At 45.8% G+C, this 26,264-nt stretch overlaps 1 protein-coding gene across 4 annotated transcripts in view; it reads right to left on the minus strand.

The window, feature by feature from the left end:
• LOC116942267 (dynein axonemal heavy chain 3-like) overlaps window positions 1-26,264 on the minus strand; it is an 859,832-nt gene that overhangs the window by 544,832 nt on the left and 288,736 nt on the right. For all 4 annotated transcript variants that reach the window (XM_032953964.2, XM_032953963.2, XM_032953966.2 and 1 more), the window contains one exon: window positions 14,759-14,962. In XM_032953964.2, the coding sequence (XP_032809855.2) occupies window positions 14,759-14,962 (204 nt within the window). The remainder of the gene's footprint in view (window positions 1-14,758; window positions 14,963-26,264) is intronic.

The raw sequence follows: 26,264 nt of genomic DNA on the forward strand, positions 1-26,264 counted from the left end.
GGAGTTTACCTATTGATGGTGTGAAAAGGGAATTTCTAAGAGCTTCGAAAGTTTGGGGTACCACTACTTGAAAAATATACTGTCCCATTGAAATTAGTTTAATGTTTAGTTCGATTTAGAACATCTTTCCAATGGTTGCTTAATTTGAAACCATCCTCTCGGTTGAAATTGTGTCTGTGTTTGTAGATCTGAATTGCTTCATGAACAAATCTCTGATAAAAGCCCGTGGGTTTGCAAAGAACCTTGGTATCGGAGAAAATTATATCGTGATCCCCCACAGCGTTGTAAGTGATCAGCCACAGCAGAAGAATTCGTTTTGCCGTGTTTCAAATCTGATTTGTGCTCGCGAATTCGGTCAGAGACATGTCGCTTTGTCTCACCGATATAGCAATCACCACAGGTACAACTCAATTTGTAAACCCCGGGGTACTGTAAATCAGGAATGACATCCTTCACGGATGGGATCAGATCACGAATTTTGTGTACTGCATTGAACCGGACCTGGATCTTGTGTTTGTTTAGAATTTTGGAAATCTCCAAAAAATTCTAAACAAACACAAGATCCAGGTCCGGTTCAATACAGTACACAAAATTCGTGATCTGATCCCATCCGTGAAGGATGTCATTCCTGATTTACAGTACCCCGGGGTTTACAAATTGAGTTGTACCTGCGGTGATTGCTATATCAGTGAGACAAAGCGACATGTCTCTGACCGAATTCGCGAGCACAAATCAGATTTGAAACACGGCAAACGAATTCTTCTGCCGTGGCTGATCACTGTTACAACGCTGTGGGGGATTACGATATAATTTTCTCCGATACCAAGGTTCTTTGCAAACCAACGGGCTTTTATCAGAGATTTGTTCATGAAGCAATTCAGATCTACAAACACAGACACAATTTCAACCGAGAGGATGGTTTCAAATTAAGCAACCATTGGAAAGATGTTCTAAATCGAACTAAACATTAAACTAATTTCAATGGTACAGTATATTTTTCAAGTAGTGGTACCCCAAACTTTCGCAGCTCTTATAAATTCCATTTTCACACCATCACCTCTTTCCGAAAATCCACCAATCAAATGCTAATTTTTATGCTAATTTCTTTGTCAGAACACCTTGTTTGCTCGCACACAGTTTAAAGGTCCGCTGTCTGAGCGTGGTTGTGTTTCGCTAAATTCTCCTGTTTGATGAGTACTAGGTGCCTTGGTGAATGTATATGCTCTAACTTTAACATAGCTATTTCTGTGACCAGTTACAAGCTAATCACTCAGCTATTTCAATACTAAATTCTATGCTAATTCCTTTGTCAAGGGGTACCTCTGCGGATGTGTATACTTTAACTTAGCTATTTCAATGAGCCATTTCAATGCTAAATTATATGCTAATTCCTTTGTCAAGGCGCTTGGTGTTTTTCTTCTCACACAGCTTAAAGGTCGTGATCTGAGCGTGGCTTCTTCCACTCCAGCGCTGTCCTCCAGACAGTCTCGTCCCTTCACCTGATGAAGGCCGCTTGTGTCGTGGCCGAAACGTCGTGATTTTTTGTTAATTTTTTGTTATTTTATTTTCACCTACGTGACTTTACCCAATAGAACCAAAGATTATGGATCCTAGCAGTCACGAAAGCTTTAAATCTAGAATAGTTAACATCTCGCCACCATGGTATGCTGCCTGCCCCCCACATCGACCCGCCACCCCCACCCAGTGGCGGATTAAGCTAGTGCGGGGCCTGTAGCATATGTTATAAAGGGGTCCTAAATAATAATTAAAAAACATTAAAACACGTAAATGTTTAACTTGCATAGTAAAGTAATTGTATTTTTTCATTTGCTATAATACGATAAATCGCTAACCGTAAACACCCAGTCGTTTATAAAAGTTGAAGGCGGTATAGTACTATAGTAATAGAGCAAGTGCAGAATCAGTGAACCGGATTTGATAGCTTGAAAGCATTTAGCACGGGGCCCTTGAAAGTGCGGGGCCTGTAGCATGTGTAGCTACTTTTGCTACGAGGATAATCCGGCACTGCCCCCACCCACACCCCGCCCCGCCCCCTCGTGTAATGAGAATGTGTTAGTACCAGTGCAGGGCTGCCAACAGAGATGAGCATTGCCCCCACTGCTCATTTGAGCAGCAAGACACTTTGACTTTTGAAAGATGGAAAAGTTGCGACACGTTCCAATAGTTTAACGTCTCATTTTCACGCGAGAAATTTGGAAAGTTATATCTGCGCAAACGCAATGGGCAATCGCTAGTTTGGCTGCTTTGAATTCCCATGTGAGCCAGTCGCGACACCTTTGGACCTCATCCACTGGCTTGGGAGAGGTGTTTTGCAAATTGCTTCGAGTGTTCTGCGTAAGGGAAGTACTCATGTGGGAAATTGTTGGAAACCGCAGCTCCCCCTCCCACCCGCTCTCTCTCTCTCTCTCTGTAGAGTCAGGGCTTGTTTGACTTCACACAAAAAATCCAACTTGTTTCCATTTGCTTATTATTGATTTATCTAAACCTGCTTGTCTCTGCCTGTTTACTTCTGTGGGTTGGTCTGCTTATTCCTGGCGGGTGAGCAGATGACTAATGGGGTCAGATCACTGACCCAAAAATGCAAAGATCCGTGGTGCAAAAACATTAGACTGTTCAAATGTGCACGACACTGCTTGGGCACGTGAAACACATATCCTCCGGTGGGTGACACAACTTCCCTATGGGGGTAAGGAAATGTCAGAGTGAAGGCAGGCCTACTCTGGTTGTCATTCGTGAAGTAAGAAGAGGGTGCACTTAAGCACTTTGCATTACGAAAGAAGGGAACCAGTTACTAAATTGGCCCACATGGAAACGATAACAAGAGGCCTGTTGAGATCTGTTGAGGCAGTGACCTAATTAAGGAGGCCTCTGTATATGTAGAGGCCCTCTGAGGAATTAAGGCCTGCTGAGGCCTGCTGAGACACAGAAGCCTGTGGGAGACCTGCAGAATGGCTCTGTGGCAAAATTCACGACTTGGTCAAGCTGTGTGTTAGTCACAGACGCCCACGTAAGGCATTCACCGTTTTATTGCTGAGGCGTACGGGCGGACGCATAAAAAAGAAAGTGTAGGTTTTAAAAGCGTAAAGTTCAACAAAACAAGACGAAATTGCTTAGCGGCTTTTTTTACCGCACAGTTTATGGATGCTGTGGCTTCACATTTTATGTTTCTGACATTGCTAACCAAACTCTTGTGTGACCATGAGACGGGGGGGGGGGGGGAGAGAAGAAGGAAAGGCGAGGCAGTGAAAAAGTGCTTCAGATAAAATTCTCCTTTGCTCTCTGTGGATGTTTTGCCAGAAAATATCCAAATGACCCTCGTGGTTGACAGAATGACGGTCTGTATCTTTTGGGTAAATGCCCCCTGGATTCTGTGACTTCCAATCAATCATACCACAGCATAGCCAATTAACCATATGCAGAGATCCAGAGCTAATTACACATGGGAAGAGCCAATTTCACACAAACATCAAATGTTCATGAAGATCATCGGATAAATGTCGGACCGATAATACATGAGTCTTAACATTTGCATGTAGGATCAACAAAGAAAAGCAACCAATCTTTAAGTCCGGGGGATGGTACCACATTCACCAGTATTCACGGCGCTGCCTGTAAAAATGAATGGATTGTGTCACCAGTCTGTGCGATCTGTGGGGTGGCCAGGAAAGATTACAACAAATGAGCTCCTGGCACATGAGTGCACATTTTTTTGAGTATAAAAAAACGTTTTTTTTTTATCCCCCACCACACGAAACGCAATGGAAAAAAACGCTTCTTTCGAAATTAATTTCCCCCCACAAATCCCAATTCAGGACTTATTTGAAAAATACAAAATATATATGGAGAGATATAGTGGGAAACCACAAGTGCAGTCAATGTCATCTGTGCAGGCCCTAACAGGCCCACCTCCATATCTGTCTTGAGCCCAACTTTGCAGCCTTCTTTGTTAAGTTCTCAAATTATTTCCTAGAGCGCAATGGGTACTGGGAGCTGCCGTAGTGCAACGGTCAGCTCACTGAACATGCATTCCAAATATATCGCGTTCGATTTCGTCTTAAGGAGGGGCAGTTTAAACAATGGTGCAGGTTTCTCAAATCCCTCTGCTTCCTGTCCACCAAGCAGTATAAATGGGTGCGCAACAGTAATAATTATAGTGCTGTGGTAATGTGTGGGCATACCTATGTCTTTGAACGCATCTGTTCAACATGGAAGAGTAGACCAAATACCCTCTAGAGTTAGCTCCAGCGGAGGGTCCTTCTGTCAGCAGTGGTATGAGTCAGCAATTGCAGGGCCGCCCCTTCACTTGCACCTTTGTTCGTTAGTTTGCTGCAATGATTACGTCATCAGGAAACTGCATCCAAAGCTAAACTCTTTTTTAAGCTAAACGCTTAAAAAAAAGGTGAATGTATCTATTTACCTTCATTGCTTCAACCCAATTAATGTCAACTCTTGAAAACAGTAAGTGGGCCTTGGCAAGGAGGCATCGCACGCAGAGATGTCCGAGTGGCAGCCGCAAGGGGGAAAACGCAACGGGAGGACGCCCAGTGCACAGAGGCAGCCAGGAGGCCAGCTCTCGTGTGCGGGAGAGCGCGATGGACTGTTGCATTGCAGCGACTGTGAGGGATGGCAATGCCTTCATCTAGGAGTGGATAGATCATAGTTGATATTGATAATAATAATGATGATACACCCAAGTATAATCAGTGTTGTTGCAATGGAGGCCCTTTAACATTTTATCTCGCCTGGTATACAGGAGGTTGTGGGTCCGATCCCGACCCTGACGCCTGTATATTTGGAGTCTGCATGTTCTCCCCGTGATCGCGTGGATTTTTCTCCAGGTCCTCCGGTTTTCCCCTCCACATTTAGAATCACGCATTTAGAGTATTTGGCTGCTATAAATTTCTAGTTGATAAGCCACTTCGTTGAGCTATTATTTGTGGCCAGGTCACTTCTGAAAGAGAGCTATATGGCTCAGTGGGCCTTAACTGGCAAAATAAAATAAAAATCTTTAGTTTTTAATCATTTAAAATATTCTGGTTTCCTGTCAGCCTGGGTGACTTGTTCTCAGAAGTGAGTTTCATAACACCCCACACCTTCCAGCTCAAGCCAAATCCTATATATCAGCTTAACTAGATGACAGTAAAATGAGATGGATTATCTGTTTAAAAAGGGAGATAATTGTGGATGCAGTTATGTAAGTCCAGCCGGGTGGCACGGTAACAGCAGTGCCTGGCTCAGCCAGAAGAAGTACATGAGTTCAAATCCCGGTCAAGAGTCAACAAAACGAGTGTAACTTAGTGGGCACCCTAGCGTGGTTTTCCCGTGGATCACCTTCCCCGGCCACAGGAATGAGGAATTTCTACCACCGCCTGAATCACACGTGAGCACCAACCAGTGCTCATTTGCATATGAGGCCATATGTTCACTGTTTCTAATTATGTAGGTTCATAAGCTGTTGCATTTTTTTCCCAATTTAGTTACGTGTAAATTTCCTGGCAGAAGTTAATTTCCGCAAAAAAGTCTCTGTGGTGGGCAGTGGGGGTGTAGTTTCAGAGTTTTCTGATGTGGATGCTGCTAGATGTGTCGGTGGCCTCCAACAAATCACATCAACCTTGCAATTAAACTCGAGTATTATCAATGATGATGGTGATGCCGATTTCATGACAACAATCATCAGTATTGTCATTAACTAAGATTTAGTTTAAAAAATATATATTAATTACATTTATTTAACCAGGAAAGCCTCACCGAGGATTGAGACTTTGTCTTCAGGAGGTAAGGTTCACTGAGCTATACAGCTCTTTTTCAGAAGTGACTTGGCCACAAATGATAGCTGAACGAAGTGGTGGCTCATCACGTGGATATTAATAGCAGCCAAATACTCTAAAAACACGTTTATAAATGTGAATGGAAAAACCGGAGGACCCAGAGAAAAATCCACGCGACCACGGGGAGAGAGAGAGACATGCAAACTCCAAATATACAGTAGGCATCAGGATCGGGATTGAACCCACGACCTCCTGTATATCAGGCGAGGTAGAGAACGCTTGTTTGGGGTGCGTGCTAATGCAGAGAAACTCCACAGGAAACCCACGCATATACAGAGCGGTGCCCTCTCCCGACCGTTATTCGCAGTACCTCTCTGGCCTCTCCATCACTCCGCTATATAAAAGGGCCATTGCAAAACATGTCACCAGTTACCCTTTACTTCCATTGTAGGGCAATGTTAGGGCCAAAACGTTGAGCTTTTGTCATACGACGCGATGGACCAGTGGCGTCGTGGTCAGCGCACTGCACTATGAACTTGGTGAACTAAGCGAGATTGCCATCCACGATTACCACGAGCGGAGAGTGATATTTGAACCGGTTATGGGCACTCTCCAAACTACCAACCCACACTGACCAGCAGAGCAAAGTAAAATAAACACCCTAAAGAAATGACCGACGAGGCATAGAGATCCCTTAACTTAGAAACGGCTGTAAATAATTAAATATTGATACGAGGGGGGATAACACTCAAACGTCTCACACCTCCGATTGGCACGGTTGGCTGCACATGATGAAAAATAAGTTCAACATACGTACGTACAGAAGTGGAATATGAGCCAACTTTCTGTACTGCCAACTTTTGACAACCCTGTAGGGTTAAATATGTGATTCTCAAACCCCGACCTCCGCCTCGACAGCCATGGACTTGAGGTATACCCCCCCCCCCGCCCCCCCCTACGCTGTGAGGGAGATCTAAAAGGAGACCTCTATTACGGACACAGACTATAAAATTACAAGGTCACTGTGCAGCTCTCTCACGCCTACTTTCCACGCCGCATTGGGACGCCGTGAAGCCAGGAAGGGTAATGTCACATTAAGAAGGGCAACGGCTGGAAGACGGCCCATTACACAGAGCCTGCTTCGGTTGCGCGCCAGAAAGCAGGCCGGATGGCATTGGGGATTTCACGCAGAGAGGAGGGGAGCGGCGATGAGACAGCCGGTGCAGTAGAAGGAGACGTGCAGTTGAGGGCTTTTGAAAGTCGATAGGCCTTTCGCAGGCGTTTCTAGAGCCACCGAATCTGTGGTATGAGTGAGAATAATCATTGGCGCAGAAGTTCACATACTGGCCTAGATTCACGGTTACCTGGGTTCGATTTCGGGGCGTGGACAACACTGGTGGCAAATGGCATCTGAGCTTTTGGCTGAGTGTCCACTAGGGTCAATACAAAAAATACAATGAGATCTTTGTGAGGTGTATTAACATCATCGCGCAAAAGCCATGGGTGGTTCATCATGTTCTGTGCCAGCTTTAATAGGTGCTTACTAATAGCACTGGCCAGACTGTATAAAGACCAATGGGGTATATGGTTTTACGACAACGACATGCACATTGATACTAATCGATATGCGACATCAATTAAATGTCTCCGTGCTCACACAATCATGCGGTGCCTCTCACCTCAAATGGTGATCTTGAACAAGTGGTGAAAATTCCACATTCCTTTGGCAGCGGGCAGTCTCCTTATGTGACAACCACTGACTTCTCAGCAAGCGATGCAGCCTCATCCGGCAGTGCTCATTTCGTGAACCCAGAAGGGACATTGATGAGGATCGTATGATAATGAGCCCTGCTGTTTTAATATCCGAGCTGTGTACCCGGGTTTCTAAGTAACACTGTATGCGTAATGAACACCAACATACCCAATCAGACTTGAAAGACATATAATCCCAAGCAACAACAACCATGGCAATTCCACTAATTAATTATTTTCCTCAACCAGTGTCTCAAGCGTCCCGCCCACACCTTGTCACTAAGACCCGCTCCTGTGGGATTGTGGGATTTGTAGGAGCCCTTGAATGAGGTCCGATGAGGGAGCATGCAGGCTGGCACATGTGTCAGCATCTCGGCTAACACGTGTTAGTGGCTCAGCTGGTGAGCGTGCACGAGAGAGCGAGTGCTCAGTCAAGCTCACACCGTGAAGGAAGCCAGCATCGGCATGAGAGGGCACGTGGAGCTACAGAGGAATTGTATTGGACCGACTGCAGTGCTGGAGAAATGTTCCTATTTGAGATTGCCATGTTTATGAATATATATTTTTTATTTGTCTTCAATTTTACCACGATTTGTGTTATTGGTGTCGTGTGACGAGATGAATAAACCATTCGGAAGCTCGCAGGGTATTATAACATTGCATATGAGAAAAGTGGATATCACGAAACTCCTCCTGAGATCCATGTAATTAAACTCTGAGCTGCACATAAAGGGGCAGCATTTTTCTTCAACCCGCCCTGCTGAAAAGAGGAACGTATTTGTTGATTAATTCTCAAGAGCTGATATTTGGCCAAATTAAATACAGAATTTAAGTTATCATGATGGCGTATATGTGCGTTCATCAGTGACCGGCCTGGGACCATCAACTCACTACGCTTGAGACTCTGGCTTTAACCAAAGGCTGCAGCCTGGCTTTGAACCCAGAATCTCAGCAGCACCAGCCCAGCAGCCTGAGCTCTGAGCCAGGGGCAAACCTCAAGACGGAATCTTGAATCAAGTGCTTGGCCACAGCATCGGCCAGGACTGTTTGGGGCAAATTCAATTCAAATTCCATTCGGGGGGGTCAACAAAATGATTACCGCTTTGTGCAAAGTTAACATTAGGTGTCCAATGGAGAAACCTGCCTTGACCATAGGAATGTGTAATTTCCTCCACTTGCAAATAAATCACCATTGGCGATGAACACTACGATGCTCTTCTGTGCGTGGAGTCACCTCGACCTAACTCCTGTGCATTACCCTGAATTGACAATAATATAATAAAGCTTTGGTTTGTAGCTTAGAGGGATAATGCTCACATGAGAAAGCTGAGTCTCGTAACACTAAGAGACAGTGTTTTTAGCTGACTTACGTTTGAACTGACCTCATTTCTCGACTTCTGTTGGGTTTACAGTGCAGGAACTGGTGATAGAACACAAATAAAACCCCGCACACACTCTACATTGGGCGTTGTATGCGAGTTTGTTTTCATCCTAATGCTGGAGTTTTACCAGACACCAGTAAATACATGCAAAGCGAACCACTCATCTGCAAGGGAAATGAAAGCCGCAGTCTCCCCTTGCTCAAATGAGCTGTGGGGCTGAACTCATCTCTGTGGGCAGCTCTGAGCCAATGGTGGAAATTAAAAAGCGTAGGCCTTGCGGTTGCGATAATGGTAACAATGCCAATTGCTTACGCATCAAAGCCCCGCTGAGACTCGGGACTCTTCTTTATGAAGGTCTTGCAATGGGAGGTTTTCCCAGTTCCACTAATGAGTGTTTTTTTGCTTCATGTGGGAGGAACGTGGCGGTAACCAGGAGAACGCTCGCGCATACGAGGGGACGTCACTCGCGGCTGCTACCTCTCAGTCACCTCACGTTCCCATGCCCACAACACCAGCCGAGCCCTCGCGGTCACCCCATCTAACTAACCAGACTCGTGTGCCTGCTGCATCTTCTGAGATCCAATGAAGTGGGGACCATTTAGGGTGATTTCAATGCAGCGGCGTAATTTGGCCGTCGAGTCCTGTTGACATGCCCACGGATATACCCCGATGGTGTCCCTCCGAGGGTCAATGCCAAAGTTGGCGTGATGCTCTGCTGAGGAAGGATGCCTTCGTATATAACAACAAATCGTGATTAAACCTCACTCGGCCTGCAAAGCTCTTATAGAATTATGGACCTGCTTGGGAGATCTGGCCATTCCCGTTGACAAAACGTGCGGAGAAACATTGCTACGTATGAAGAAATCACAACGATATCTACAGGGGGGGGAGGTTTCAGATCTACTTGCTGCAATGCACTCTACGGACACTTTCATCGCGCTTACATTGGGTCAAAGGATCGCATTCGATAGCCCCGTCCCTGTGCAATTCACGAATTGCCTGAGCTGACGCATGCTCTGCTTTGTTGTTGACAATAGCAACGGGGTGGGGGGTGGGGGACGTGCATTGAAGAGGGTGATCCATTCATAGAAACCCCACTAAAGTTGCCGAGAAACAACATTTCTACATGTCTCTGACCAATCTCAATGCACTCGTTAAATATCTAACCACTCTCCTCTGTTATATGGTACTATCACATTCACTGTTAAGAAGAGGGTCATTAGACATGAGTGGGGTACGTATAAATGGATCACACTGCTTTATAATAGGCGAGTCAAGTGAGATTAACACGTAGACTTTCGCGAACAATATTATCCATCTTGATTTGTAGCGTTCGTGACTGCAGGAATCCTTACTCTTTGGTTCTTTCGGTAAAGTCACGTGGTAGGTAGAACAAATAATAATAGATCACGGCGTTTCGATCGCCACACAGGCTGCTGAAACAAGTCCATTATTATTTTTTCTACCGACATGACTTTACCGAAAAGAATATTATCCATAATAAAGGCGTTTTTCGGCGAGACCTTTTTCGGTCTTAAATGGAGTAAAGGTGATGTCATCGCTGTGAGCCTATCAGGTGCGAAGAGCGAAACTTCTTCAGAATCCTGGCAAATTGCCTGATGAAGCTGGTTGTTGTAATCACCAAATGTCGTCGGTTTACTCGACAACACACCGGTGCGCTGAAGTAGCAACTAAATTACACATTTTGTTTACGTGACAAACCTCACAGATTGACTGTCGGGTGGTGGCGGGTTTAACGACACTTTTATGTTTATGCGATCGAGCCCAAAAAAAACGATTACTATGGAAAGCAATAAAATAATAAAATTATAACACAATAAAATTGTATTGTTTTATATATTTTTAATTATTTTATTGTTTTCCCTTCTACGTGACTTTACCGAAAGAACCAAGAATTTGAATCCCTGCAGTCACGAAAGCTTTAAATCAAAACATTACTATGGAAGTCAAGTAAGAGCGTCCCCACGCTCATATAAGCACATAATACGTGTTCATCCCTATTCTGCAGTCCTGCGCCATTTGTGAAATGTTCGTTTTCTCCATAGAATGATCACTGTTAACGTCCCACAAAGCCGTACTGAATTCACCAACTCCCAAAGATAACAATAAACCCCATCCAGGATTTCGACTGACAACCTTTGGACCGTGAGTCGTGCACTCTGGCCAAACATACCTCCGGGACAGATTTTTTTAATAAGATAACAAAAAGTTTGAAAGGAACAACTTTTGACAGCGAAGATGGCAGAGAGCAAATTTAAATTTCATTATCAAACAACACGAGAAAATCCATTCTATTGTTTATCACGAAACTTTTCTTCCAAAGGGGTTTATGGCTGAGTGCCACTGTTAACAAAGCGTTCCCTTCATCTGCCTCTGACCAGACACCGGGACTCGGAGCCAGAAATTTAAAAAAAAAAACGACAGCGCCAGTTCTGGCTCATCCATTGCCTCCCAGTGTTGGCCTCGACAGGCAGACTGACTTCACGACAACATCCCATTGTGGGCGAGGGGGAAAACGGCCACGTGACTGACACGCTCAACTCTCCGGACGCACGAGGCTGCTCTGGCGGTGGGGTTGAGCGGCGGGGGGACGGCATTGTAACCGCGGTGAAATTACGCCGCACAGCACGGCGCACGGCCGTCACACTCGGGGCACGGGCCGATAGGAGCACCTTGGGACTCTCGCTCACCACCACAGCCCAGTCAACTCATTTTTTTGGTCTGTACAGTCCTGTTCTCCTGTCACGTGGTGGTAGCTGCGTTCCATGAAGAACACCGCGTTATGGAAAAATCGCGTTATAATAAATAATATGTGATATAGGGCAGTGCACGGCCCCGGACAATACGAGAGATGCGTCCGCAGGCTGAACAAAGACTGCGGCGCGTGGGTGGCATCTAGAAGCATCCAGCAGCATCCCGCCTTGTACGATGCTACGCCGAGGCAGCCGTACGGCCGCTTATTCCCACTCGTGTGACGTACCACCGTTCACTCAATCGCGTTGTATCCAATTCGCGTCATGAAAACAACACGCGTGCTAGGAGAACGCACTGTGATTTGAATGCCTCTTACCGCGCAATGCCTTTTTCATGTCGAATTCCGAGTATTTATTCAAGGAAGGAACTGTCAACGCGATTGATAATATGCAGTCACAGCTGCTGTCCCGAGACGTAACTGATCCCTATTCATAGGAATGTGGAATTTCCAACATTGGCTCAGCACCACCAGTGGAGTTTCACACTACCCATTGCCACCCAACAACTTCTCTCTCTCTCTTCAGGTCAACAATTATAAATTAATTTAAAATGTATAATAAACCTTATCAATTTTATTGAATTTGTATTTTGTATCTCCTATATATTTGTATAAAAATATACGTGAGAGCTGGTATTAAATACACTATCTAACACAATTTTTGTTCCTGGGTAGAAAGTGTTATTTCGTAATTGCTTATGCCTAAAAAGTATAGAAATGGGTATTATTCCCCACGAAACTTTGCTTTTGTGACCAGGACAGTGATATTTTGAAATTTACCTATTTTCAACGAGAAAATAAAAATTCACATGTATTTATACCAAAGTAATACAAAAATGATTTCAAAAGATTTAGAGGTGAGTAGTTTTTCGAGATTTAGATTATACTGTAAATCACTTTCACGAATCAGCCCCCAAATGTAGTCTCCCATCGTGTTCTTGTTATACTGTCCTTGACAGCAGCGTTCAAAGTCCAGTATATCCTGATGGAAGCGCTCGCCTTGCTCCTCCGAGTACGCTCCCATGTTCTCCTTGAATTTATCAAGATGAGCATCAAGGATATGGACTTTGAGGGACATCCTACAGCCCATTGTGCCGTAGTTCTTCACCAGAGTCTCAACCAGCTCCACATAGTTTTCGAATTTGTGATTGCCCAGGAAGCCACGAACCACTGCAACAAAGCTGTTCCAAGCCGCTTTCTCCTTACTTGGGAGCTTCTTGGGGAATTCATTGCACTCCAGGATCTTCTTTATTTGTGGTCCGACGAAGACACCGGCTTTGACTTTTGGCTTAGACAGCTTAGGGAAGAAGTCGTGAAGGTACTTGAAGGCTGCCGACTCCTTATCTACAGCTCTGACAAATTGTTTCATAAGACCCAATTTGATGTGCAGTGGTGGCATTTATATTACTGGAAAGTTCTAGAATGTTCTATAAGTTACTCCAAGTTTACTCAGCACTGAATCTATCTGGAATGTTCTGGAAAATAGGTAAATTTCAAAACATCACTGTCCCTTTCACAAAGGCAAAGTTTGTGGGGAATAATAGCCATTTTTGTACTTTTGAGGCATAAGCAATTAGGAAATAACACCTACAACCCAGGAACAATAAATAAATAAATAATTTTTGCTCCGTTATATTCTTTTTATTAATCTTAACAGCTGTGTCAGTGTTAATAAAACAATTGACCTTAATTGTTATTTTAAACTGGTTTAGAAACATCGAATTATCATTGCATGTTATAGATCATTATCAAACAAAAATGTTTCCATCAGTTTTGACGACTATGAAATGGATGTTTACAAAACCTGTGGGCAGCATCGTCATTTGCAGGGCTAGGACGTTGTGTGACTTTTCGTGGCCCGACTTTTTCCTGCATGCCTCGGTGCACAGTTTGCCAGGAACGTGGTGCTTTTGAGATGGGATTGGTGGATCATCGTGAGATCACTGTCTCGTGAATCCCCCTCCCACCACCACAATAACTCCCACCCCCCATAATGCTCGGCTGAGAGGTGGCCAGGAGGTGACAACGCACAGAGAGGCTCCGTGAGCACATGGTGTATCTGTGGAATGGTGAATGCCAAGCCCTCGTATGCGGGGGGTTTCTCTTGGAATCGCTTGCTTCCTTATACTTGTAAAATTGTTTATCGTCAAATTGGCCAAATAAAAGGCTTTGAAACTCTATCGAGGTTTTTTTTTTCTCTCGATCAATATACAACGAGAATCATCTGGCATTAACAGGTCTCGAATTAAATGACTGAAATGTGCGTCATGTAACTCCTATGATTGTAAAAGCACATCTCGACATATTCGGTTGCAAATTAAAATGTTTAACACCTCAATAAGTGCAAATGTAACTTTTTTCCGCAAACACTGCAAATCATTTTACTTATCTCCATTTATAGAGCGGAGAATGCTTTTTAATGTTCAATTGAAAAAAGGTCACACGTTAAAAATGTTTTTTACCATGATTTCATGCGGGCACAATTTCGTGATTCGGCATTTTCAAGCTCCTACATTTATAAGATGAAGTATATTTGTTTATTCGAGTGTTTTGCAATGTGATGCAGAAAAAAATACCTTCCATTCCGTTTTGTGCGACTCATGGTCTGCACGGGGCCGAACAACATTTTTTAAGTTCGATCATCAGCCCTGATGGCGACGATGTGGCCAAGCGGTAGCGCGCTTGCAGTTGAAGCTCAGAGGCCACCCTGATTATCACTAGGGGGTGCATTAAATTGTAAAAAATCCTGCACCGTTGACTTCACGGTGGACGTTAAAAGATCCTGTGACGTTATTTGAAAGGAGTAGGCCAAGCGTGGCAGCATTACGCTTCACATTTGACCAAAATAAATACAATTACCTGCAAATGATTTCATGATGTAAGGCTACATAGCAACATACAGCAAGGATTACCATATATACTAAATTTTCATTAAAAACAATTAATTTATTTTTAGTCACGGTATTAACCTCACCTTACCCTGCAGGAACCGAGCACGACAAAGAGTTGTTATGAACTTGAGCAACGGCAGCAGTGGCCGTGACCGTGCGAGCGATCCTCACCATGAACAGAATGATGGGAAGCGGCTTGGTGGGCAGGCCCAGCTCTCCGCGCGGGTACTCCCCGCTGTAGTCGTTGCCGGGCGACAGCTCCTCGAACACGGCCACCAGATCGCACAGCGACTCGGCGACGATGGAGCGCAGCAGGTTGGACATGAGCGTCGCGACGCTGCCGAAGAGGTGGTCCATCCTCTTCGTCCTCAGCACCTGCGACGGCAAAGCCGGCGGCGTCAACTCGCCCGCATCGCACTCGAGAGGGGTTGTGGACCCGCGCGTCATTCGCCACGACGTCCGACGTTTCGCTCAGTGTTCCCCGGGAGCTTCGTCGGTAGCGCCCGTCTGGAAGCAAGTTCGGTTCCCCGAGGAAGGAGAACGTTGGACATCACGTGGTGCAAACCGCGCATTGCATCGGAGAGCCATACGGCACGACGTTGAAAACCTATGCAGCAGCAGCAGCATCACTGGACACTCGCCAGAAAGGGCAGACTAAAAATACAAAACTGGCGACGAATAAAATAAAGTGCACACAACTCCTGTACCCCCTAATTAAACAGTGCTGGCAGAGGCATTCAGATCAATTTAAGACAGCTTCCAGAGACTACATCCCCCGACCTACCCCCCGTACCAAATAGCAAGTTACTAGGTCGAATGCATCTTATGTGGGCTATGACACTGGAACAGGGCCTGCTTTGCAAATAGTGTCACAAGGGTTTTGGTGTCCTCATTACAGAAGGAACTGGTAAATCACCGGGGACATTATGCAGCAGAGAACTATAGATCCACACGAACTGTGTTTGTATACGTGTACAGTTACGAGTGTATCTGGACAGGACGACCTGCAGCAGAGCACTCAACGCGCATGTAGAAGGTTTCGGAGTTACAAATCATGACCTAGGATTCCAACGCAGCCCATCACCCACAAGGGTCAATAAAATAATCTCATCTCTGCCACCTCCTGCACATTACAAATAGGGTAAGAGTTCTAAGCCTTGCATGGCTGGATTCCATGCAGAGCCAAAGGTTTTGCAGCTGATGGGGCCATAATGTCAGTTGATAAAATCAATAACCAGGTGGGATGCCAAGTTTCTTGCAGCATCGCGCGTGCGCGCAACCTACAATTATAGGCGGCCAGGTAGCGCAAAGGCCAAATGCTCCAATTGACGAAAACAAGGTTGAAAATTCACTTAGCCCAGCCTACCCTCCCGTCCACATTAATAAAATGAGAGCCACTTTGGTGGGAAGTCAACAGGGGCCGTCCGACGAAGAAGAGACCTGGCCCCCGTGAAAAGGAAAATGAAATTTCCACCAGTGGCTCAGGGTCGCTAATGGAGATGAGTGCTGGCACCATTGCTCATGTGAGCACGAGGACACTTTGACCCTTTGAGATGCCCTTGTAGCTTGTGCTGCAGACTCGTTCCGTGTGCCCTCAGCACTTCTATGCTATTACACAGTTTTTTTTTCATTTTTACCAGCTAAGGCCCACTGACCTATATAGCTCTTTTTCAGAAGCGACCTGGCCACACAATGGGACTCCTCTTCACTCATCATCGTCATCATTAGTCATGCCCACTTCTTGACGAAGCCAGCAACCCCAACTAATCGGGACTCTTCCTATTTGTGCCAAAATGTGCCAAGCATGCTTACCTCTCGGAGTGTCATGCAAACAGTCTACCGGTTTGAATAAACAAACAAATGCATGGCAATAAAAATAAAACCCCACACGCATATTCATTAGCCCAGATGAATTATTTATTGTTCACAAAACAGAGCAACACAGATGGTAAAAAAAACCCTGATAGCAAATCCTGTCAGCTCTCACTGCACACCGTAGGGGCTAAATTAAAACGGATGATAAGATATGTTTGTACATATTTCTCCATGCCGTAACCTTTGGCTATGGCATGACAAGCTATTTATCTTAGAAAAATAATAATGGCAGTAATGATTTTTTCTTTAAGTGCAATGCCGCCTGTGTTTATAGTCTGTGTAGATACCTGAGAACATCAAAGCAAGCCCAAATTACCTGACTCAAATCATGAAAAAATATATTTGCGCGTGCACAGCGCTATATCTACGAATCAAAATCGCAATTAGTTACCGACGAGAGAAGCCTCACTGGGTCTTCAAATGTTTTTTTTCAGGAGGGTTCTGTATGGCTCTATGGGTCGCTGAATGATGGCGTGCCAGGAAAAGGCTCATATAACTATAGGAACGAAGAATTGCGCACCGACAAGTCAGCAAACCTCCTTGTGTTACTGTCTCCTAGAGCCACGTTGCTGCCTCTGCAGGTGAGTGTGTCACACACAATCACAGGTGAGTGTAACACACACAATCACAGGTGAGTGTGTCACACACAATCACAGGTGAGTGTGTCACACACAATCACAGGTGAGTGTATTACACACAATCACAGGTGAGTGTAACATACACAATCACAGGTGAGTGTGTCACACGCAATCATAGGTGAGTGTAACACACACAATCACAGGTGAGTGTGTTACACACACAATCACAGGTGAGTGTAACACACACAATCACAGGTGAGTGTATCACACACAATCACAGGTGAGTGTGTTACACACACAATCACAGGTGAGTGTGTCACACACAATCACAGGTGAGTGTGTTACACACAATCACAGGTGAGTGTAACATACACAATCACAGGTGAGTGTAACACACACAATCACAGGTGAGTGCGTCACACACAATCATAGGTGAGTGTAACACACACAATCACAGGTGAATGTATCACACATAATCACATGTGAGTGTAACACACACAATCAAAGGTGAGTGTATCACACACAATCACAGGTGAGTGTGTCACACACAATCACAGGTGAGTGTAACACACACAATCACAGGTGAGTGTATCACACACAATCACAGGTGAGTGTGTCACACACAATCACAGGTGAGTGTAACACACACAATCACAGGTGAGATGCATCACACACAATCACAGGTGAGTGTGTCACACACAATCACAGGTGAGTGTAACACACACAATCACAGGTGAGTGTGTCACACACAATCACAGGTGAGTGTGTCACACACAATCACAGGTGAGATGCATCACACACAATCACAGGTGAGATGCATCACACACAATCACAGATGAGTGTATCACACACAATCACAGGTGAGATGCATCACACACAATCACAGATGAGTGTAACAAACACAATCACAGGTGAGTGTAACACACACAAATCACAGGTGAGATGCATCACACACAATCACAGGTGAGTGTAACACACACAATCACAGGTGAGTGTATCACACACAATCACAGGTGAGATGCATCACACACAATCACAGGTGAGTGTATCACACACAATCACAGGTGAGATGCATCACACACAATCACAGGTGAGATGCATCACACATAATCACAGGTGAGTGTAACACACACAAATCACAGGTGAGATGCATCACACACAATCACAGGTGAGTGTGTCACACACAATCACAGGTGAGTGTAACACACACAATCACAGGTGAGTGTGTCACACACAATCACAGGTGAGTGTGTCACACACAATCACAGGTGGGATGCATCACACACAATCACAGGTGAGATGCATCACACACAATCACAGGTGAGTGTGTCACACACAATCACAGGTGAGATGCATCACACACAATCACAGGTGAGATGCATCACACACAATCACAGGTGAGATGGATCACACACAATCACAGGTGAGTGTAACACACACAATCACAGATGAGTGTAACACACACAAATCACAGGTGAGATGCATCACACACAATCACAGGTGAGTGCGTCACACACAATCACAGGTGAGTGCGTCACACACAATCACAGGTGAGATGCATCACACACAATCACAGGTGAGATGCATCACACACCATCACAGGTGAGATGCATCACACACAATCACAGGTGAGATGCATCACACACAATCACAGGTGAGATGCATCACACACAATCACAGGTGAGATGCATCACACACAATCACAGGTGAGATGCATCACACACAATCACAGGTGAGATGCAACACACAATCGCTCGCTGTGTGAGCCACCAACACCACCTTCGAGTGGCAGCATCACGGACATTCACCTCAAACATTGTAGGCTGCCCTCCCATTTTTATTCATGCTTCTGTCTATAAACCTGTCAACCCATATGGATTACCCCGTATTCTTGTACAGGGAAATTGAGTTTTCAGGTCAATACGGCGTCTAGCCGCTTCGATAGGGCAATTTGTAGGTTTTGTCTGTGTGTTTGTGTTTCTCCCTTGTGATGGGACTTTGTAGGATGAACGTTGAGATTCATGAGGGCACGGGGTGACGAATACGGTCGGAATTGGTCTGTAATAAGGTAGGCACTGATGACTGGTTAACTCTTTGGTTCTTTCGGTAAAGTCACGTGGGTAAAACATATAATAAAGTTAATCAATTCACGACGTTTCGGAAGCAACACAAGGCTCCGTCATCAGGTGGGATAATCACAGCAAAAAGTAATTTGCTGATAACGGAGGCTTGTGTTGCTTCCGTTATAAACGTCGTCATTTGATTAACTTTATTTAATGTTTTTACCTACGTGACTTTACCGAAAGAACCAAAGAGTATGGATCATTGCAGTCCACGAAAACTTCAAACCAAGAATTGGTTAACAGGTTTGTGTGTCTATTTCATCAGTACATCTGTCTCTCTCCATATTCACGTGTCTGTCCATAACGAGCAAGACCATGTGACTTGGCACTCCCTTCATGCAACACGCGTGCCCAGCTCAAACGTACTCAGCTGCTGGGTGTCCAGAGCCAGTGAAAATTGTACACTCCTGTGGTATGGACCAGCTACTCCGTAAGACAACAAAGGGGATACTCATTTTATCGACCGCAGAGACATTGTGATTACGAAGGGTGCAGTCAACCACACGAATGGGATCCGAATTCATGATCTTACCAATTGTGAGCCTCTAGCTATTGCACACTCGGCCATACGTATGCGTTGTGAATATGCCGTAGATACACAATAGTTATACACAACCTAGATCATTGTCGTCAAATCACTGCTGGGTTTAATCTGCCATGAGGGTTGTATAGCCATGCTTGAACACCCTGGTCAAACCAAAGGGGAGCTCGAGGACTGCTTCAGATACCACTTGCCACTGATGTTAGCCGTGGTCAGGGATTGAACCTTAAAGTATGTATGTTGAACTTCTTTCTCACTGTACATGGCCAACCGTGCTAATCGGAGGTGTGGGGAAGGACAACAAACTAAACACAAAACGCAGTTCTAAAGAAATGAGTTTTCAATCTAGATTTAGAAGTGCATGGCTCCAGTGGCTTCCTAATATTGGAAGAGCGTTCCAGACGGCCGCAGAAGCGCATCTGGAAGCACGCGATGTGGTAAAGATCTTTGTTCGATGGCTCGCCAAAAGCCGCTGCTGCGAGGATGAGCCGAGTTTGCGTGATGGTTTATGCTCCTTAACGAGATCAGCAAAGGTATTGTGGTTCGTAATAACGAGTAAGCAATGAATATTGGCTGATGCAAACCCCAGTAATTGGATCTCTTAATTATTTGGCAATATCAAATACCATTTATAATGTACAAATCAATACTGCCAGTTATAATAAAATAAAATTGTTTACATTTTCTTAAATTTTAGCAATATTTGTGAATTCCACATGCTACTGATGGAACTACAATCAGCCTTTACTTCACTGTAATTGCAACAACAGAAAGACGCGTCTCTCCTATACACACATTGCAATTTAAATACCTTTTTTTTGATTCGCTTTGCTTGTAAAGTTTCTTATCTGTAATTCTAAGACATTAGGCAGTTTTGAGAAATGTGTGTTTTATTTAAACGGTTATTTGAATAACACAAACGCCCGTGAATACGAACTCAATTTCATTCCCCTCGGCAAGTAATGTAATGAGGTGTCGTTAAATGTACTACCCTTCGTGTGTGCGTACTCGTTCATACGCGCATAGGTGTGTGCGTGTGTGCGCACGTGTGGCAGGGAGTGGTGGTGCAGTGCGGAGCGGGAGTGCACTGCGCTGCGAAACCGGTAACCCGAGTTCGATTCCCGCTCACGGCCGACACCAGTGACAATTAATGATTTGAACCGGTCCTGGGCCTCCCCTAGGTCGGCTCGGCCTCAAATGGGTACCTGGTGCGGTGTGTAAACATCGCCACTGGGGAGACGAAGACGGCCGGGCGTGGTGATGGCCATGGGGAAATAATAATCTCCATGGAGAGCAATGAGCCCGTGGTTTAAACTCCACATTGCTATGGCAGACAGCCCGTGTGGCCATGGCAGGACTGCTGCTTTGTTTCCACAAAAGTGGCATTTACTTGACTGATAAAGTGCAGAGTTGAAGCCTGACCATGGCACCCAATTAGATGTCATGTACAAATATATGCTTAAAAGAGCATACTCATTTCCACAAGTCCATATATGTTTACAAATGCATTCAACTGCCACTTTCTTTTAACACACATCATTACACAAAACGCATATACAATCGTGCAACTCATTACCAGATTTGTTTTATTTGCGCATTCGCTTTCCTCAACCGTTAATAGCTCCATCTCGACTCGATTTTAAAAGCCACCCAAAGCAGACGTGTGATTTTCATTTCCGCACTGCCCGACGCAATTTGCTGCCCGCTGCAAGGTGGCCGAAACGTTTACCAGACTCCTCAAGGTAATTAAACGAAACACAAAAACAACACTACTCTTCCCCACTGAGCGAACAGTTCCACAAGGCAAGGCATGGCTTCTCACCCAAGCTGTACGGGCCACAAAACGACCATCTCGATTTGACGTACAGCAAAATTAAAAAAAAACTAGATAGCAAAGTTCTTGCCGAGCACAGCCGCGGTGGAATTCTCTCGGCGAGAGCGAGAACGAAATGGAGATGGGGATGGGGAGCCCAAGGTGACTCGGCCACCGTGGCTATCGCGCGGCAGTGGAATATCACCACCGGTGGAATGTCTATAACGCGAGCCGAACGGGCAGGTATCGAAATGTTTCCACGCAGAGCCCGCGTCACAGCACGCTAAGAGAGCCAACGCTCGGATGGACGAGGAGCGACGCACAAGCGGCGGGGAGTCGTCAGAAATATATAAAAAAAAACAAAGCTGGGACGCGTGTGAACCCCACGGGCTGTCCGACGCGAGTTGGGCTCTTCGATGAATGAGAAAACAAAAGTTTAAAAGTCGCGTTGACTCTTGGGCGCGCCACTATGGCGCCCTCTATTGACACCACATCCACGCAAGGAGCTCTTCTAACATTTAAGTGACATCAATGACGAGAGCGCAATACGGCTCATTTGGTGTTAGTGCCATTGTTGGAGCGCAAGGCTTAGACAAAGGTGCGATGTCTCACAGACGAGTACAGTCTGCCAGTAGGCGGCGATGGTTTTTTTTTTGCTGTTGCGGTTTTACCCGGGATATTTTGGGAAAATTTGGACCATGACACTAGCACACGTGGCCTACTCTTACTCGAATAACGTCACGGGATCTTTAACACTCACTGTTAAATAGACGATGCGTTTCCATGGCTGATACACCCGCGATGTTAACCGGGGTGGCAGCTGGGCTTTAACTGCCCCTCCCCCCACCAAAAAAAAAATTCTCCGACGTGCGCCGGCTACGTTACGACGCACGGTAGGACAGCACTTCAAGTGAGTCAAGAGAGCCCAGTGCGCAGAGGACAATTTGAACCTTGGAATTCCCTTTGTGAAGCTGCTATTGTTTTGAGAATCTAATGAGCAGCACCCACTTGTTCTTTTTCGTTGAGCCTTGCTGTACTCCGTCGAGGCTATGCATGGCCACGCTGTCTGTGCATTGTATGTGCTGCTGGTTCTTGAGTGTCATTTTAACTTGTGATGACCTAAGATGAAAATAAGCATCTGGCTTTTGAATGTAGGTAGGTACACGTGGAAGACGCTCAGAATATCGTTGTAGTTTGGGTAAGCCAGTTGGATGTTCATAAAAAATGTCGGCGGAAAGTGTTGTCGTAATTGGAAGAAACGGAGACATAACAGAAAAAAAGAATATTAATTGCAAAGTATATAGCTCAGATAACCTATTTTCTGTACTGCCACTTAAATCAGCAGCTTAAAAAAACACACTGAGCGAATGTTTCTTTGCAAGGGAAATTTATATGAGTATATTTTTTTTCCAAAATAGTTGGGCTAATTGCTAAATTAAAATGCAACACAGAGGAAAACACTGCAAAACAAAAGCAATAATAATATAAGTATAAACTGTGGTAGCTAATATATCACGGTGATTTGTTTTAGAAAACACGTTTATTTTACGTGACATTTAGTTATTAAATGCTACATTACAAGATGTGCATAAATCCATTCTACGTGCTAAAATATTCCATCTAATGAAAAGATAAAAAAAAAATTCAATGGTCACATCAATAATTGCCGATAAATTATTCAATCAGCAAAGTGAAACCTGAAGGAGACGGTGGAGGGGATAATTGCAATTCGATTCCACGTGGCCGTGGCATCGTATGTAAAGTACTCGCGCTTGGATTTCGTCTCCGCTTTAGGGGATGATGCGGCGGCGGCGAAGAAACTCCTGATTGAAGTCTCCAATCTCATCGGTTCTCCTGTGGCCTGAGTAACTGATAACCGTTGTTTAAAAAAAAAACGTGTACGCCATGGATGCATACAAATAAGCGCGTCGCTTCCGCTGAAGGCGGTCTCTTTGCCGCCAGCAAAAAACAAACCTGGTGGGGTTTTTTTTTTGTTTGTTTGTTCGAAAGGCAAAAAGGTTGCGCAGATCCTTCAAATGCTTGGTATCGTGCCACTGCTGGCAAAGGGGCGTCCCTCCCCTCGAGAAAGAGATTGAGGCAGAGCCCCTCTGGGGGCTCCATCGCCCTTCTCTTCCACGCTGGTCAAACATTATTAAAGCGGAAAGGATAGCCACACTTTACCCCACCACACGCAACCGGATAATCGACTGTGTTGCACCCATTTATAACTGCCGGGAGGGGTTTAAGCAAGCGTGCACCATTGTTTCAACCTGCTGTGCGAGGAGGTGGGGTGGAGGGGGGGGTGAACCGGTTGACCTCTGATTTACAAGTCAAGTGCGATTACCATTACACCTTTAACAACCCTGGTTGTTAGCAGAGAAAATAAAAGATGCATCGCGATTGTTATTTTTTTTTTGCACGGCAAAAAATGCACAGCGTGTTGTCTGCAAGCCAGTGTCTCCTTCGCTCAAATGAGTGTGGAGTAGTGCTTATCGGCTTTCAGCCAGGGGTTCCAATTTCATATTCCAGTGGTAGAGGTTATTCGCTCCCGATAACAACCAACGGTGGCTTCCCACAAGGTGGTACTTTTTTATCGATCCTGGAGGGATGATGTGAGTGGACCCTTTGTGGGGGGGGGGGGGGGCGAGATATGGACTCACAATAATCTGATTGTTAAGCCGAGTGCTCTTGGCGAAGCCCCAGACGACCCCTGAATACAGAACGCTCACAATGCCCGCGTGTATCCAAAACACACACAAAAAAAAGGAAGGCGGGCATCAGTTTTCCTTTTTAATTAAAACGAGGCTTAATTGAGTATTCACATCCGTGATATCACATTTGGTCCGTCACGTTGTTTTCGGTGAGCGTGCAGAACTGATCTTGTAATAATGTCAGCGAACACTCCGCACGATGTACAGCGGCCCGGTACGCGCGCCGCTCTCCTTGACGTTAAACGTCGCTCACCCTCACCGGGTGAGCGAGAGGCCTCCTTCGGAGCGACTGGTGCACGAGTACTGCTTGACGGAAGGTGTGTCTCATTGGACCGATGGTGATGTGTTGTTTAAAAAGTCCCGGTGACTCCGTGCTCAAAGGAGAGTGAGCCAGGGCTCGTTCTCCCACGGCAGCCCTGGGCCAGTGGCTGAAATTCCACATTCCCATGACAGGGAACGAGCGGGGCAGACAATGGTCAGCATTAACGTGCCTCGAATTAGCTGGATTAAGTTCGATATCTGAACATGTCCGTGATGCACCCCCCGCCCCCCTCCATCCGTCCCCCTCATTTACGAACCCTCACTGACCAGCGTGGGTGAAGTATGGTCACGCAGCCCCCACGACACGCATAGCACGGGGAGGCATTCATCCAGCAGTGGAGTGGCAGAGGACTGGATGTGATTTTTTTATCATTAGCATTATCAGTATGGTGGGGGACAGTCTCCGCATGCAACTCCAACTGTTAACTTCCCACGAAGTGGTACTTATTTTATCAACCCTAGAAAGTATGATGGGCTGAGTTTAACCACCCCCCAACCTCCCCCCGTATGGATTTTTTTTTTACTCCTAAATATTTCTGTGAGAGTCGAGAGTTGCCCGCTCTGAAAATAATGCGTTACCATGAAACCGGCGGCTGGCATTAGGCAGCAGCGTCGCTCTGGTGAGCCGACTCTGGTGAAGAGACTGGTGAGGAGGCTCTGGTGAGGAGGCTCTGGTGAGGAGGCTCTGGTGAGGAGACTGGTGAGGAGACTCTGGTGAGGAGACTGGTGAGGAGTTTCTGGTGAGGAGACTCTGGTGAGGAGACTGGTGAGGAGTTTCTGGTGAGGAGACTCTGGTGAGGAGACTCTGGTGAGGAGACTGGTGAGGAGACTCTGGTGAGGAGACTGGTGAGGAGTTTCTGGTGAGGAGACTCTGGTGAGGAGACTCTGGTGAGGAGACTTTGGTGAGGAGACTGGTGAGGAGACTCTGGTGAGGAGACTGGTGAGGAGTTTCTGGTGAGGAGACTCTGGTGAGGAGACTCTGGTGAGGAGACTTTGGTGAGGAGACTGGTGAGGAGACTCTGGTGAGGAGACTCTGGTGAGGAGACTCTGGTGAGGAGACTCTGGTGAGGAGACTTTGGTGAGGAGACTGGTGAGGAGACTCTGGTGAGACGACTCTGGTGAGGAGACTCTGGTGAGGAGACTCTGGTGAGGAGACTTTGGTGAGGAGACTGGTGAGGAGACTCTGGTGAGGAGACTCTGGTGAGGAGACTCTGGTGAGGAGACTGGTGAGGAGTTTCTGGTGAGGAGACTCTGGTGAGGAGACTCTGGTGAGGAGACTTTGGTGAGGAGACTGGTGAGGAGACTCTGGTGAGGAGACTGGTGAGGAGTTTCTGGTGAGGAGACTCTGGTGAGGAGACTCTGGTGAGGAGACTCTGGTGAGGAGACTGGTGAGGAGACTTTGGTGAGGAGACTGGTGAGGAGACTCTGGTGAGGAGACTGGTGAGGAGTTTCTGGTGAGGAGACTCTGGTGAGGAGACTCTGGTGAGGAGACTTTGGTGAGGAGACTGGTGAGGAGACTCTGGTGAGGAGACTGGTGAGGAAACTTTGGTGAGGAGACTCTGGTGAGGAGACTCTGGTGAGGAGACTCTGGTGAGGAGACTAGTGAGGAGACTGGTGAGGAGACTCTGGTGAGGAGACTCTGGTGAGGAGACTGGTGAGGAGACTCTGGTGAGGAGACTCTGGTGAGGAGACTCTGGTGAGGAGACTCTGGTGAG

This window comes from Petromyzon marinus, chromosome 14, assembly GCF_048934315.1.
Source record: "Petromyzon marinus isolate PM22_M1 ecotype Great Lakes invasive population chromosome 14, UKy_Petmar_22M1.pri1.0, whole genome shotgun sequence".
Taxonomy (NCBI): Eukaryota; Metazoa; Chordata; class Hyperoartia; order Petromyzontiformes; family Petromyzontidae; genus Petromyzon; species Petromyzon marinus.